Source organism: Silurus aristotelis (assembly GCF_946808225.1).
Source record: "Silurus aristotelis genome assembly, chromosome: 25".
Taxonomy (NCBI): domain Eukaryota; kingdom Metazoa; phylum Chordata; class Actinopteri; order Siluriformes; family Siluridae; genus Silurus; species Silurus aristotelis.
The window spans coordinates 8,846,646-8,863,174 of NC_139598.1; the positions used below are offsets into that span (position 1 = coordinate 8,846,646).

General features: G+C 36.1%; 1 protein-coding gene across 3 annotated transcripts in view; it reads right to left on the reverse strand.

Moving 5' to 3' along the window:
* fam49bb (family with sequence similarity 49 member Bb) overlaps window positions 1-16,529 on the reverse strand; it is a 68,177-nt gene that overhangs the window by 8,920 nt on the left and 42,728 nt on the right. For all 3 annotated transcript variants that reach the window (XM_083530032.1, XM_083530034.1, XM_083530033.1), the window contains 6 exons: window positions 13,332-13,413; window positions 10,040-10,161; window positions 8,243-8,348; window positions 5,086-5,225; window positions 1,532-1,609; window positions 109-225 (listed from right to left, as the gene is read on the reverse strand). In XM_083530032.1, coding sequence (XP_083386158.1) covers window positions 109-225; window positions 1,532-1,609; window positions 5,086-5,225; window positions 8,243-8,348; window positions 10,040-10,161; window positions 13,332-13,404 — 636 coding nt within the window. In that variant the 5' untranslated portion in view covers window positions 13,405-13,413. The remainder of the gene's footprint in view (window positions 1-108; window positions 226-1,531; window positions 1,610-5,085; window positions 5,226-8,242; window positions 8,349-10,039; window positions 10,162-13,331; window positions 13,414-16,529) is intronic.

Below are 16,529 nucleotides of genomic sequence, written 5' to 3' on the forward strand. Positions count from 1 at the left end.
ACATCTTTCTGTATAATTTTTTCCCTTTCATATCTTATTGTCAGAGCAGTTGGTTTTGTGTCCGTGCCCTGCCAATAAGACAAAATTAGATAGCCTGGCATTTCTTACCTCAGATACAAACTTTGTTGTGCCATCACTCAAAGCCTTCAGCATAGGTGTGGCATCTGCATAAAATAAAGATATTCTATTGGCTAGCTCGTTGTTGACCTCATTTTCTCCTTCCGTCTGCAAAACAAAAGGCATTTATTTGCAGAAAACAATTACAAGGTGAGAATGAAAGAGAACTGAAACAGTTAATCTTACTAACCATATTATGTCAAAAATGTTAACAGAACAATAGGCCTAAACTTAGAAAGCAACAATTCAAATTTAATTACATGCACAGACAGTTTTTGCACAAAAATGAATGAGGTACAAGTGCAGGGTTTACCAGTGTGAATATATCACGGATGCTAAACACTCTTGCTACAAATTGTAATTCAACACCTGCCTGTAATATTCAGATACTTTTGAAGCAACTGATTCAATCAGTTTCATGAAAATCAGGTGTATCAGGACTAAGCTCTGCAGGATGGTGCAAAGACTGGCCCCTGCTAATACATCATTAATAACACAGCACATTTAAAATGATCTCAATTTTTAATGTGATGTTATTAATTATGAAAATTGGCTGGGCTAGTCAAAAAAGAGGCTGATAAAGTGGTGTGATGAGCAGCACTGCTTGACCTGTAGCAGATCTGAATGTTCTGGAAACCGTAACTTTTTTAGAATAGAATGTTTACGCCATTCTTAATTACAGAATCACAGACAATTATTTATTCTAATGGTTTTGTAGTTATTATTACATGACTAAAAAAATAGCAAACAAAAAAAAAAGAAAATGTTTCGAATCCTCATGGTAATCTTGTTCAATTTCATGAATGATTGAATTCATAGTATATTATATTACATCCACCTGCAAATTCTCTCAGAGTCAAAAAAAATAAACAAGTACTAAATTTAACACTAGTTAGCACCCGCTATGCTTAGTGGCTTAAGGCTAGTGAGCTAAATTAGTGTGCTTGGGCTCTAGGGAGCTGCCATGGCTGAAGGGTGGCTGAGTTCAGCAAGGAGGATTGAGAGGGGATTACCAGCCTACCTCCTCTGGGATCAACACAAGGAGTATCTCCTGGGTGAATGTTAGACAGATCTCAGTTCAGAGAAATGTGTCTCAGGGGACATTATATAGTATGTGCAGAGCTACAGGTGCATGAGTGTGTCCTCAATGCACCTCCCAATGCAAGCACCTGAAATTTATCTGACCTTTGGAGGCAGCAGTTTCTCATTCTCAAATATCCCCAAAAGGCTGTTTTGTACATGAGTGTGTTATGAAAAAGTTTTAAAGGCAGCACTTGTATAGATACACATACAAAGTTAGAGTGTAAGAATGAAATAAGATATATGACAAAATAAGAAAAAGACAATAAGGTTAGGACACGATGTCCTAATATACATGCTGATAAGTGTGACTTTAATTTTTACAGATACTTACTGGGACATTATTAATTCTCATGCGGTTCAGAGTCCTTCTGTAGTAACTAAAGTCATTTTGGATAGAAGGATTCGTCATCTGAGAAAAATAAATAGACAAAGAAGATTAATATTCATGTGAATTAGGGATGCGTGTGCGTGTGTGTTTCTGTGTGCGTGCACATGCTAGCTGTGTGGCACTTCTGTATCTATCTTTAGCACAGAGTCAGCTCTTTTGCACTGCCCTCTATGATAGGACCAACTGACAAATGCAGAATTAACACAGCTTAAGGCAATTTGAAAGGCATAGAACAAAGACAGGATTAAAAGGATTATGACTCCTTCAGATTACCAAAATTACCCTGTTTATGTCATCATTTTGGATGTTTTTCTCTATTTGCTCCCATTAACAAAATGTTACTAAGCAGAAGTTAGGTTCATGAAGTTAGGTTCATGCCTTAGGTTCATGTTAGGTTCATGCCTGTATACATTTGAATATTTAATAAAAAATCAGATTAGTACAATATGTACAATGGTTTCCAAGAAACTGTTTTTAGGATACAAAGAGGACAATTGAAATCAGTGTAAGGTGTAAAGTCAAACAAATACTAAAAATGGATCATAATTTAGAGTTTACTCAAAAGAACATGAGCTTACAAAGAGATGTAAAAATTCTGAGCAACTGTGTAAACTGTATAAACCCAAAATCATTATACCCTTTATGTCTCTGGTGTAGCATATAATATTTTCACCCTAGAAAAAAAAACAGCACAGATAATTTGACTAACATTACAGTGGTGTGAGCCGAGCTGTTTATTTCCTTGGACGATATACTATGTATAAAAAAATGTTTTTCACGTCTGGCTAGCATCGTAGGTGTTTCTCAGTATCTGAAAAAAATTCGACTTTAGTGAATTATTCTAGTATTATGCCAGGTTTCTATAGCACTACACTTTGTTCAGTTTCCAAGTCCATCCATTTATCATGGCATGCAATAGGAAAGAAGATAATGAGAAGCAAATACTACAGTTGCATCATCAAGTGCTTCATGCCACCATTAAACAAACATTTAAACATACATCATTGGAATTTAGTTATTGTTTTGACTATTAAACTACCTGTCTGACCAGGCAAATAGGAATAAAACTAATATAATGTTTGTATCTGGTACCTCGGCTAGTGATTTGATTGATGCTGATATATGGAAGTGTTTTAGGATTCAGAAAGCACAATATTAACATTGATGATTTAGGAGGTCGTAAATTAGATGGGAGTAAAACATGTTACATCAAAATGTAAATGAAGCATAAATAAGTAAATAAATAAATAAGTATACAAATAACTGCAAACAACCAGTGTCACATAAATCCCTTCACCCCTCCCCTGGTGTTCCCAGGATATGCTCCTACTCCACAAAGACTCTGACCAAGTAAAGATACTGAATAAAGGAAGCAACAAATAAAAAAGAAAATGGGTAAATAAATCAAATTAATTAATACACAGAAAAAAACAAACAGATAAAACTCTTACAATTGTAAATATAAACAAATTAATTGGTATTAAAATAAATATATGATCTGCTTTAAACCTTACCTATATTTATAAAGATGTTTTAGAATGTTTAAATGTTTAAAAAAATTTACACAGCTACCAAAGTTACTGTCTAAATACTGGCTAAATGTAAGTGAACAAAAGCTTTTTAACATTACATTTTATTACATTAGAGTTAGCTTGTTAGGTTTGATGGATATTTCTACCTGTTCCTAGTGTGCTGAATTACATTGACAGACTAAATTAGGTCACAGTGCCAAGCTGATGCACCAAAGAGGGCAAGGATGAATTCCACACTACCTTCTAACCCTACCTGTCTGTTTTTAGCACCACCAACTGGGGGAAACATTAATTGGGCCAACTCATCGCACTGCCTTGGGGTGTACTGTGCGTGCGTGCGTGCGTGCGTGCGTGCGTGCGTGTGTATGTAAGTGTGGGTACATGCAGACGCGCATGTGAGTGTGCTTGTTTGTGTGTATGTGTGTGTTCTAGCATGGAGGGAATAAAAGAGACTGGGAGATGGCAAAGAAAATATCTTTGGGACAAACAAGGCTCAGGCTAGACAGAAGTGGATATGATTGCTTGTGACATATGAGGTCAGCATCTGTGGCCACATTAGCAAAAATACAAGGCAAACTCTTTAAATTTGTAGCAGCATCTCAATCACAGACGGAGGTCGAGTGAAGTGAATGGATGTGTATAAACTGACTTGAAATTCTTCACTGATAGATATAGAAGTGTAATAAAGTAACTCAGAGTGATGGGGCTTCATTGAAAAAAAAGAGTACTCTACTGTGTAGTTGGAGCGTATTTGTCTCAGAATTGAAAAGGGAGTGAAAAAGACTGTAGGTTTTGCCAAAAATACTGGTGGCCACAATGTGACAGTGGGGAAAATAAAATATCTCACTTGCCACTTTAATCCAACTGTAGATCCCTTGGGTGTTGTGCAGGTGCACGACTACAAACAATCTTCTCATTAGCTACTGGCTAATCATATTATCCAGCAATTACTGAGATGTTGACGCTTTTTAAGCTACTTAGCCTGGTCATTAACCAGCATCTGTGAAAAAAAAGGTCGACAAATGTGACCTGTACAGAGCTTTACATATACAAGAAATGATTAGGCCAAAATATTGATTTTGCTAAGTAAGAAATAAAGCATTATGGGGCGTGCTGTCAAAGAAAAAGAATCATTGATGGAAAAAAAAATCAGTTACTTGACCTCAACCTAATTGAGCATGCTTTTCACTTACTGAGAACAAAACTGAAGGCAAAAAGACCCACAAACAGCTACCTACTGAAGGTGGCTGAGGTAAAGAACTGGTGAGATGAACTGGCAAGTCATTTCCAGAAAAAAAAAAATGTATTTGGTCATGATCACATTTTGCAAAATTCAGACAGTCATTGACTTTAAAATCTAATTCTCATCCAAGTATTTAAAACAATCTTATAATTATGTTAGCCTCTCCAATTACTGTTGGCCTGTGAAAATGGAGGGAGCATGTAGCTGTTAACAATTAAATGTAGTATTTTTGTAAAATCCTTTGAATTAAGGCAGAAAGAAATGTACACTTTAGGCACATCTTCATATTGAGGCAAACTCATTGTGCCACTGCCCAAAAAACCTATGAATCTAATTTTGTTAACAGTCTCCCATGCCAAGCTTTGTTTTTCCAATTTAATAAGACAAAAATCCGACACTAAGCCAGACATTATAGACAGTAATGGTGTAAATCACAATCGAGAGTATACAATTCCACCTAAATTACAATGCGCATTTTATTAATGAATGACATCACTTATTTTGAAGGTTTATAGTTATTGTAATGTTATGGAATATTTAATGTTCCATAAAATTCCTGTTATCCCTTATATTACTAAAGCTATTAACCTCTATAAAAAGCTGGCACTGCTGTTTGACAAAGCTTCTAGAACATTAATCAATGCGATCTGACCAATCAGAATAAATCAATAAACGAATTATTATATTTCATCAGTCTGCGTGTGAATGGGTTTGTGAATCACCTTCAGCTCGTCAAAGCGGAGAGTGAAGTGCAGAATCTCAGCAAACTGTTTGGCAAGGGCCTGTTCGCGCTCCAGGTGCTGTGTGGCGTCACTGTATGTCTCATTAGTCAGAGCTCTTAACAGGCTGTGTAGTGCTGCTTCTGTAGGGTCAAAGGTCAAATAAGTACTTTCAGACACAGTCCTATAGAGTTAATTATATATCAATTGTATAGCAGAAATTCAGTTACAGGTTGTGACATATTGGTTATGATCTCAAATATGATATATTTATATAATTTAAATATGCAGGGTGATATTAATGACATTAAATTACACAGGAATGCACAAGCCTGATAATAGAATCACTGCTTTCATTACATTTCATAATTTTCTTTAATGTGAATAAATGTATCTAATATTTCCACCTTAAAGATTTAACCTTTCCAGATTTCCTTTGACCACTGACTAACAGTTTTGGACATTTTGGACCGAAATTATGTTATCAAATCCATTTATTAGGTTTATTACATGAGCTTTACTTTATAAGGTCACGTGGTTTACTGTTACACTAGACGAGTAAAACCTTAAGTGAACAACACTTACAAGCTGAGCTTAACCTACATCTTCAGCTCTTACTGTCCCTCTTTATCCATAGTGTAAATATATAGTGTGCTTCAGTGATTACATAAAACTAAACAACTCTACTTATGTTTCAGGTACATAATCACTGTCAGGCTGGAAGTTTCAAGGTAACTTTTTATTTTAATTCAGAGCATCGGAATAACATTAATTGATGCATGAGCTATATGAATACACTGGATTTGTGTTTTTTAAACGTAAAACACAAAAATTAGGTCATATGATTTAAACACACTCAAGGTTTAAGGTCTTCCCATGGTAAGATTTTGACACCATTAAAAGGACAGTCAAAACAGAGCTGAGACACAGAAAGTCTTGCACCATGGTGTAGGGAGGGATTCTGGAGATGGCAAAGTGGGGGGAATGTCACTTTATATTAAATCACTTCAGCCCAGAGCATGCTGGGAAACGATGGGTTACTTAACGTAATCCTGGGTTCTTTAATAACAGAGTGATGTGTTTTACTATAAATATATATATATAGAGCATAAGGGGAAAGAGGTTGGCAAAACAGAATTGAGATCGACAGAGTGATGTGACAAGAAGCAGGAGTACAAGGAGATGTGGCAGCAGGTAAAGAGGAATGTGGCAAAAACAAAGGAAAAGGCATATAAGGAGCTGTAAGAGAAGTTGGACACTAAGGAAAAAGAAAAGGATTTATACCGATTGGCCAGGCACAGGAACCAAGCTTGGAAGGATGTCCTACAAGTTAAAACAATAAAGGACTGAGATGGAAATGTGTTGACTAGTGAGGAGAGTGTGTTGAGAAGGTGGAGGGAGTACAGGCAGTCGTCGACTTATGACCTATGCAACTTACGACCATTCGACTTTAAGACCACAATCGCTAGCCGCGGCGTACGACAGTAAGAAACAAAAAGGGTGTAGAGATGAGACAAATGGCATAAAATGAACAAAGAAAATGATGATATATGCAGTATAACAATAATGAAAGAAAATTATGATAAAATACTACTTAAAGATTTTTATAACATCATTTCACAGTACTGTACATATAGCCTACTCTACTTACGACCAAATCATGTTACGACCGGTCTGTCGGAACCAATCGTGGTCGTAGGTCGACGACTACCTGTATTTCGAGCAGCTGATAAATGAGGAAAATGAGAAAGAAAGAAGGTTGGATGGAGTGAAGATGGTAAAGCAGAAAGTGGATAGGATTACTAACCAGGAAGTGAGAGCAGCAATTAAGAGGATAAAGAGTGGGAAGATGACCAAATGACATACCAGTAGAAGCATAGAGATGTTTAGGAGCGATGGCAGTGGAGTTTTGGAAGGTGAGAGGATGCCTGAGGAATGGAGAAGGAGTTTGCTGGTACCGATCTTTAAGAATAAGGGAGATGTGCAGACCTGCAGTAACTACAGGGGAATAAAGTTGATCTGTCACACCATAAAGTTATGGGAAAGAGTAGTGGAAGCCAGGCTGAGAGAAGAGGTGACCATCTGTGAGCAACAGTATGTTTTATGCCGAGGAAGAGCACCACAGATGCATAATTCGCTTTAAGAATGTTGATGGAGAAGTATAGAGAAGGTCAGAAGGAGTTGCATTGTGTGTTTGTGGATTTAGAGAAAGCGTAAGACAGAGTGCTGAGAGAGGAGTTGTGGTATTGTATAAGGAAGTCAGATGTGTCAGAGAAGTATGAGAGGGTAGTGCAGGACATGTATGAGGACAGTGTGACAGCAGTGAAGTGTGCAGTAGGAACGACAGACTGGTTCAGGGTGAAGGTTGGACTGCATCAAGGATTGGCTCTGAGCCCTTTCCTGTTTGCAGTGGTGATGGACAGATTGATGGACGAGGTCAAACAGGAGTCTCCGTGGACTATGATGTTTGTGGATGATATTGTGATTTGTGGCGAGAGTAAGGAGCAGGTTGAGAAGAGCCTGGAAAGGTGGAGGTACGTGCTGGAGAGAAGGGGAATAAAGGAGTCTTAGGAGTAAGACAGAGTATATGTGTGTAAATGAGAGGGAGGGCAGTGGAGTGGTGCGGTTGCAGGGAGAAGAGGCAGAGAAGGTGAAGGAGTTCAGGTTCCTGGGGTCAACAGTGCAAAGTAATGGAGAGCGTGTTAGAGAAGTGAAGAAAAGAGTGCAGGCAGGGTGGAGGGGGGGGTGGGGGGGTATGGAGACGGCTCGTCCGCTGTGGCGAAAAGAAGAAGATAACATAATGTGGAAAAAGTGAAGTGCTGGGAATACTTTCCAGATGCACTGTATTTAATGACATGGCACATCTAAAATACAAGAGCACACACAGTCGATATACAGAGTTTCTCAGGTGTTTGTGTGAGCCTACTTATTTGCTAAAAAGTTTCCATTTGAAGAGCCTTGTTCAGAGCACAAATTTAAAACACAAGGGTGAGAAGTTTGGCAGTTTGATTTCTGACATCTGTGACTCTTTTGAGTCTTATTAAAAAAACCACAGCCTCTGAATTAAACTCTAGCTGCTGTAAAATATTTCAATGGTCATCCAAAGGAACGCTTGATTATGCAGCCACAGATATGACTATGAGAAAACATGAAGAGTTACCTAATCTCTGTGAGAACTCATAGAACTTTTTGAGTTTGCCCACAAGGGGCACGACTGCAGCCCAAGCCTGGTCCTGCAATGCCTCATCATTGGGGTTCTGGATTGCCTGAAGAAGTAAATAAACAACAAACTCAGAGTTGATGATGGCACATCAGTAAGAAAAAAATACACACACACACACACACACACACACACACACACACACACACACACACACACACACACACACACACACATATATATATACATTAAATTTAGGCCTGGTTTTGTGTATATAATCACATTTTCAATTTATTATTTATTTTTGTTTAATCTCATGTCATAAATATGAGTTTTTTTCTTCCCTGACCTTTCTTTTACTAATGTATGATTCTTTATCCAACAGTGTGTGCATCTTGTTAATTATAATTAATGGTTTTTCCAATAAAAAAAGAATGCAGTGTGAATCAAAGGAGAAAATAAAAGGGTGCATTCATTTATATTCACCAGTAGCCATGGTAAAGCTGGCGTGCTCTGGCAACTGAGTTGGTATAGCAACAGTCACTGTGGCAACATGATCATCAGTCACATTGACACGCTTTCTAAATTACTCAAAGGCATGATCAATTGACAAACTGAATAACACTACATGGGATGCCTGATCGTTTAACGCTTTTCTAGTGCATGTGTGTGTTCACATACAATGTATAACAAAAGCCCAAGAAATTCTGGAACGGTGGTGTTGTATAAAGCCACGGTTTACTTTCAAAGGATCTGCATTGAAGTGAAGATATGTGCAGTTAGTTTTCTATTCATACAGTATTTTTCACAAATATGTTTGGGTGCTTTTTTTGGTTTGGAATATAAGTTCATTAAAAGCACCAAGCAATAATAATATAATATAATATAATATAATATAATATAATATAATATAATATAATATAATATAATATAATATAATATAATATAATATAATATAATATAATATAATATAATATAATATAATATAATATTAAACATTATATATATAAAATATAACATTAGATTCATATGAGATTAGATTATATTAGATTAGAGTTCGACCAATATGGGTTTTTCGATGCTGATATTTAGAAATATAAAGAAATTGGCTATATATACATTTACAATAGAGTTCCCAAAAAGTTACTCTCCTTCTCTTTTCAAAAGTTACTTTCTTTCTCTCTCCAAATGCTATTCTCATTCTATCTGAGATGAGCAGCATCATATTTAGCCAATGAAATAAATAAGGCTACATTAAGAACAAATAATAAGAACTTAAAGCCTAAGCACTAAGCGGCTGTCGGGGAAAGTCAGGGGGATTTTGAGTCTGTCGGATCTGTCGGATTCTGACAAATCAGCGGCGGAGCTCGTCGGCGAGAAAGAGAATCTGATTGGCTAATTCAGGTAGTGAACAAGCACATGAAAAATAAACCGGACACGCTTGTTGTCACTCTTGCTCTAATCTTTGCAACTTAGCTGACGTGATTGAAACAAGCTACAGTTTGTCTCCGTTAGTAATGATCGCAGCAGGTGAAAACGCTGCTTGCTTTAGATTTACAGTTATAACTCTTCCGGTTTCTCTCTTTGGATGCCGAATACAGGCTACTGCTTCCTGCTTTTATGAGAGTTTTGTTCTCTAATGCAAGCGCAAAATGTACATGCGTACATGTACTTTACGTCTTTATATGCCTAATTTGCAGCATATTCGTCCAATGCAGATTACTTAAAAAATGGCAAAAAAAATGTTAAATAAGCAAATAAACAATATAAAATAAGAGGAGCTGAGTCTGTATGTACCTCTCTTATCTCTTTCCCAGCACCATTATAGGCCTGAAGTTCATCAAGAACTGCTCGAGCATCTTTCAGGACAACGTCCACTTGATTCCATGTCTCTCGCTCTGCATCTGTAGGCTGTGCATCTAGAAAACCAAAGAAAAGCATAATTATGTATGACATTGTATTAGGTTAACCTTTTCCCAATTTACTTGAATATGTGAAAGTTCATCTTTGAATAACAAACCAAATTGTGCTGTAAATATGTAAAAGGCTGTAATGTCAGAAAGTAGGTTGATCTGTAACCAATTAACATTTACATTACATTAACATAGCATTTCTTTGTGTTTTAGTGTTCAGGACAAAATGGAGAATAAACATAAATAAGTATTTTAATTAACAAGATGCAGTAGGAGTCACAATATCTTACAATATTATACAAACTTACAACAAAAAACATAAAAAGATGTATTTTAAGATATAACAAAAACTGCTATCAGCATAAGTTATAACATCTCTCTCTTTCTAAATATGAAACATTGGCTTTTAACTTGATTACCAATACGTATATCCCTTTTAACTGTGTAACTGTGCATACTAGCGTACTAGCTTATTAACATTAGTTTTTAACATCATTAGTGTTTGGCACTCTGCTCTGGAATTTAAGACAAACACGAAGTAAACAGGGAACAGAAATGTTACAATCCACCAAATATGAGACCAATAAACTATTACTTAGCTGCAAACATGACTTACATCACCCTTTTGTGTAAGTCTGTAAATCTGGAGAAAAACACACACGCTGGTTCATATTTGGTAGTAAGAAGGGCTACGTGACTCAGTAGCTAAAAGCAGAATAACAAAAAACCTTCAGACACTATGGCACCAAAAATACCACTAGTAAAACTAATAATGTTGAATTTTGCTCTGTACTAATACAGTACACAGATTTAGTTTCATGCTGCCAAGAGTCGTAATGGGTAGTTTTCAAATGTTGAATGTTCAAATCAATTGAATTTGTTTACATGCATAATCTATAAAATCCATTTCACATAACCAAGTGACTGACATCCCATAATGATGAAAGGCTAAGTAAGAGTGTTTGACATTCTTGCTCAAATGAGACAAGTACAGCATGTGGTAGCAGCCTCTCAGTACTGTTATCCTACAGTACTGGAGGACCACAGCAGGGAACATCTGTGCACTTTCCCACTGTAACTCAGCTGATGCACCTCATGGAGGACTTGTTAATTAGCTGAAGAATGAGAGAGTTTCACACTAAACACTGCAATTTTGCGACCCAGAAGGAAACATGTGCTCTAATCAGACCTCCGCAGATGAGCTTGTTCTCATTTATGAAGCAGTAAAAAGAAGAAAAAAAAGTGGAATTTTAAACACTGGAAACTTCAGGCACTCATCTGAGGAGCAATCACAACCATGACTTTGAACTTCAGTGGGCTTTAAATACAGAGACATTTTTTAGAACCTCAAGCCTTTCACTAAGCGCATTTATGTAGTTGCTAAATTTGTATGTACATGTGGCAGAAAGCAGCCAGTTAAGTGAATGTGACATGTTATTCTTTAGTTTATGGGTGAATTTAATATTTCATTATTGGTTATTGAGGAGATTTTTCTTGATTGGAGCTTATTTTGAATTTTAACATCTTGAAAGCTGTGATTAAGGAAAGCAAAACTTTACACAGTAGACACTGTAGCTGGGTGTGTTGAGAACAATTGATGTGCTCAGGTACAATTTCTATGATTAGTAGTTAAAGTCATAGAATTAGGGTTTTAATTATTGCTGCACTCATTGATTAGATTACATTAAAGGACCTTTACTCAACATTTTTACCACAGTCTACATCCCACATCTGTAACATGTTTAAAATGACCTGAAACAAAACCAGAGAAAGAGGGGAAATAAACTTTATAAAGCTGAAAACTCATTTTAAATAGATGTATTAGGTGCATTTGTTGGGGCAGTCAGTATGTGATGCAATTTATGGTTATTTACAGTTACAGTTAAGTATAAGAGTTTTGATATTAACTAAGAGGACAGATTTAAGAAAATAGTAGTCAAATAGAGTCACATGTATTTCCTATCAAATATAACACAATGCAAAATAAAAGCTGAATAAAAACTGGCAAACACTGTAACATTTTTTTTAGTTAATCTATTTTAGGAAAACATTGCTACAAGAATAGTTCTTGTTGTATCGATCATATTAATCACAAAAAAAAATTAACAACCATTACATATACCTTTTTTTGGATGCTTTTAAAAATTTACTTCACAACAAAGCATTCTAATATACTGCAGTTTTTTTCATATCATGTTCTGACGGTTACACATACACAATTTAAAAGAGCAATTTGTAGCTCATGAGTAACTCCTGAACAGTCAGAGTGAATTTTAGTATTCACATTTCACTAATTGGCTTATGGCTTATCTTATGCTTTAAAGATTTATAGCTGCAAATTTCCCAAAGTGTCATGATACCCTAGGTGAGCCAGCCCATTAATGATTACAGTTTATATACTAGGCTATGTACAGTATATACTTTTCACTGTCTGTTTGCATGATGCATACAACAAATTTAAATCAGCGAATACGTTTTTATATAAAAGTGATGTGTTTGATTAGAGCATTATAAACTATTAAAAGCAAATGTTTTTAAACATTAAGTCAGCTATATCCTTAAACACAATTATACTGGCTAGCTTTGAACTAATTTAGTTAATTCAATTCAGTTTTATTTTGGTATAGAGCTTTAAACAATGGACATTGTGCCAAGGCAGCTTTACACAGATAAAGAGGTTATAAAGATTAAATGTACAAGTTTAGTGCCTATAAGTTTGTTCCTTTAAAGTTTATCCATAATGAGCAAAGCCAGCAACTACAGTGGCAAGGAAAATCTCCCAGACATGGTACGAGAAAATAAAAGAACCCATCCTCATCTTGGTGGCACCGAATTTCAAAGTAACAGATTGCTGGGTGAGTTTTTTTTTTTTATCTGGTCATATTCAAGAGAAAAGTATAGGTGTTTTAGACTTAAATTAAAATAACTAGACACTTTCAGTTTAGGGCATTGACGGAAAAAGCTGACAAAGAGATTGCAAACTACTTCAATGGTGAAGTTGAATAGTATAGTCCGAAATGTTTATCATTAAAATCTTTTACTTCTCAGTTCAGGAAACCATGTCAGGGTTTTGTTTTCACAGTTGAGGTATGATGGATTAGCACCAGGTTAAAATGCTTGAGTTTTTCTCTAGACATGATTGTGATTGAGGTACATAAAAAAGCACAGAATCTCACTTTCAAAATCGAGGAAGAAGTTGGGCTCTTCATTAAGGTCTGTACACGTCAAAACTTTTAGGAGGTTCCCCATGACAGGTACCTGAAGAGAGAAAGAGAGAAGAATTTAACTTTTTGACAAGATTTGAACTGAATTTATATACAATATTTCTCTGCAAATGACATGAAATATGAAAACATGAAACATGATGGAAGCCAGACTGACAAGTGGACAGACTGAGGCATAATATGACAGCTTGTGTTTCCTAACCAAAATGTGGCACTTTTTTGCTCTCTGACTTTTCCTCATTCACCAAGTGGTGCCAGGACCCAGATGTGCCACTCTTCCACCCTCCCCCTATTTGCCCCTCTCCAGACAGGCTGTGCGGTTTTCCTGCCCAAGAACACCCTACCAGATGTCATCACTAACTGCAAGCCTTGCCACACACACCCACACAGTGCATGTGAGTTACGGGAATCCCTGTGCTTCATGCCAAACCATGCGTGTCTGCTTACAGCTTAAAGGGGCCCCAGGCTCTCACTGTCAAATTTTTAGGAAATAAAAACAGAACGTACTCTCTTCACGGAAAAAAGAGCTCTAAATAGCTTTCGCTCTGTAGCCGCCTGGGAAAAGTGCACAGGGTTAAGAACGTTGCGGTTACAACCTAATTCCGGGGTCACATGAGAAGCCACCAGGTCTCACTTTTTTAAAACGACAAATTCATCATCATGGGCCACTACACCACAGCTTACTATAATATTATAATACGCTATATTGTAGCTAAAATGTTAAAAACACCCTGACATTTATCAGTGTTTTCACCCTACATGTCATATGGTGATTGAACTAAAAACATTGAACAACAATCCAATATATAAATGAAGATTTAAGCAATAATTTGCTAATTAGATATGACATCAAAGGGACAAATTCAACGTCTTAAGATTGTGTGTTGTCATTTTATTAGGTTCTCAACACGCAATTTTAGTTTGTACCTGCAATTACGCACTTTATTTATTAAAAGTAAATAGTTTTGTTTATTTACTAGAAATAAACCAAATCTTTCAAATGAGCCTGTAATGTTATTGAATCTTGTCATATTTCACCATTTATTAAATGTGTTTATAGAATTTTTTAAGAAAAATTAAGCTCAGAAGGAAGTAGCAGAGGTTGTGTTGGGGCCCCTGGTAAATAAGTGTTGCTACTACAGTTTGCTTTCAAAATCTTCCACTGACGTTAGTACAACCCAGGAGACCTGCACCTTGCTAGTGGAACATAGCGTGCATTTAAGTCAATTTAAAGTAGGTACAGTGGGAATTAAAGCCAAATCCCACAGAGGTTTACAGTACACAGTTGCAAAGAAAAATTTGCATCAACCAACATCTACAAAAGAAATTTGCATGAGTTTTTTTGGGAGGGTGAAAAATAAAAACACTATATTGGGTAAGAGAATCAAAATGCACATCATGTAACATAACACATAATTGCAGCTGTAAACTGAAAAAGGTAAATTCAAACTTACCTTTAACTAAAAATATGTAGAGTTAATTTAGTTATGCATTGCCTGTTATGTTGACAAATACAGTAATTTTAAGCGTAATCTGAACCAATGCACATGTATCATAGTCAGACTGAGATTGTGAGGATTTTTCTGACCAATAGTAAGTATTTACGCAGTTTAAAACCATTGTTAGCTGCAGGAATGTAAAATATTTTACAGTTGGTGGATTTTGTCAGTTGATTCTTAGAAAGTGTGCACCTGGAAAAGAACATTTTCCCAGGCTATCCTCTGGTGAAACCTGTGGCCTGCCGAAAACAAGTTCATGCAGACCTCTAAAAGTTTTTACACACATCCCACACTTTATCACTGACAGATCACAAAGAATTTGCCTTCTGCCATGTGAGGGCAGTAACACAGAAAAAGAAAAACCCACAGGTGGTAAATAACTTAAGAAAAAGATAGCATCTGAGGCAGGAACATAGAGACAGAGCGAGACTGATGACACACAGTGCTCATAAACTGTTTGTGTTCCCACAGTAGATGTGAGGGTGTTACATAATCTTCAGGTTTAGCACCTCAGAGATTCTGAGTATATGGTACGACCCACAACTTTGTGCAAAATCTTCTGATCTTTGCAAAATCTTAGATACAGAAATAGTTTTTAAATATTAATAAATATTCAAGATGGTGAAAACTTTCATGCTTAAAAGATTTTAAATACAATAATAAAAAATAAATAAATAAATAAATAAATAAATAAATAAATAAATAAATAAATAAATAAATAATAAAATAAATAAATAAATAAATATTTTTTAAAAATGCATAATTGGACCTATTAAAAAAACAAACCAAATTTTATTCATGTGCCTCAAAATGAAGCTGTGAATTGAACATAGTTGCATGTGTCTGATGGCTAATTTGAGGCTCTCCTGCATCAACCTCTTACTATAAACATAAAATAATGTGTTAATTATAAAGTAACAAAATAATTATAATAGTGATTTAGTGTTAAATTTTAAATAATTTTTATCAGTGGGGGCATGGTTGAGCTTGAGCTGTAGGTGGAGGAAAGGCAAATGAACTGGCAGGTAATGCATATTATGAGTGAGAGTGAGAGTGAGAGTGAGAGAGAGAGAGAGAGAGAGAGAGAGAGAGAGAGAGAGAGAGAGAGAGAGAGAGAATGAGAGAGAGAGAGAGCGAGAGAGAGAGAGAGACAGAGAGAGAGAGAGAGAGAGAGAGAGAGAGAGAGAGAGAGAGAGAGAGAGAGAGAGAGAGAGAAGCAACAGAGAACTGTGGGGGCATTTTATTAGCAACATTGAAATGTTTAATAGAAAATTAATTAAACTCATCGTTTTATGTTGATCTTTGAGTTAGAGAGAGCTGTGTGTGTGTGTGTGTGTGTGTGTGTGCGCGAGAAAGTGAACACTGACTGTGTAAGGGTGTGAGAGTGAGAGTGATGAAGATGATGAGAAACACACATATGTGCACACATAAATTCAAAGCCAGGTATACACCACACTGACAGTGCAGTCTGTACAAATGTGTTAATATATAAATACAGGTGATGGCCAATGACACCTGATAAGGTCACATGAATGCCGTGTCCGGTGTCATTATTATTATGCATTGAACTTCTGTTGCGATCTTTTGTGGTAAAAATAGGCTCACATTCCACTGCTTTTATGCCGGGGGACAATTTTCAAAGATGTTTATT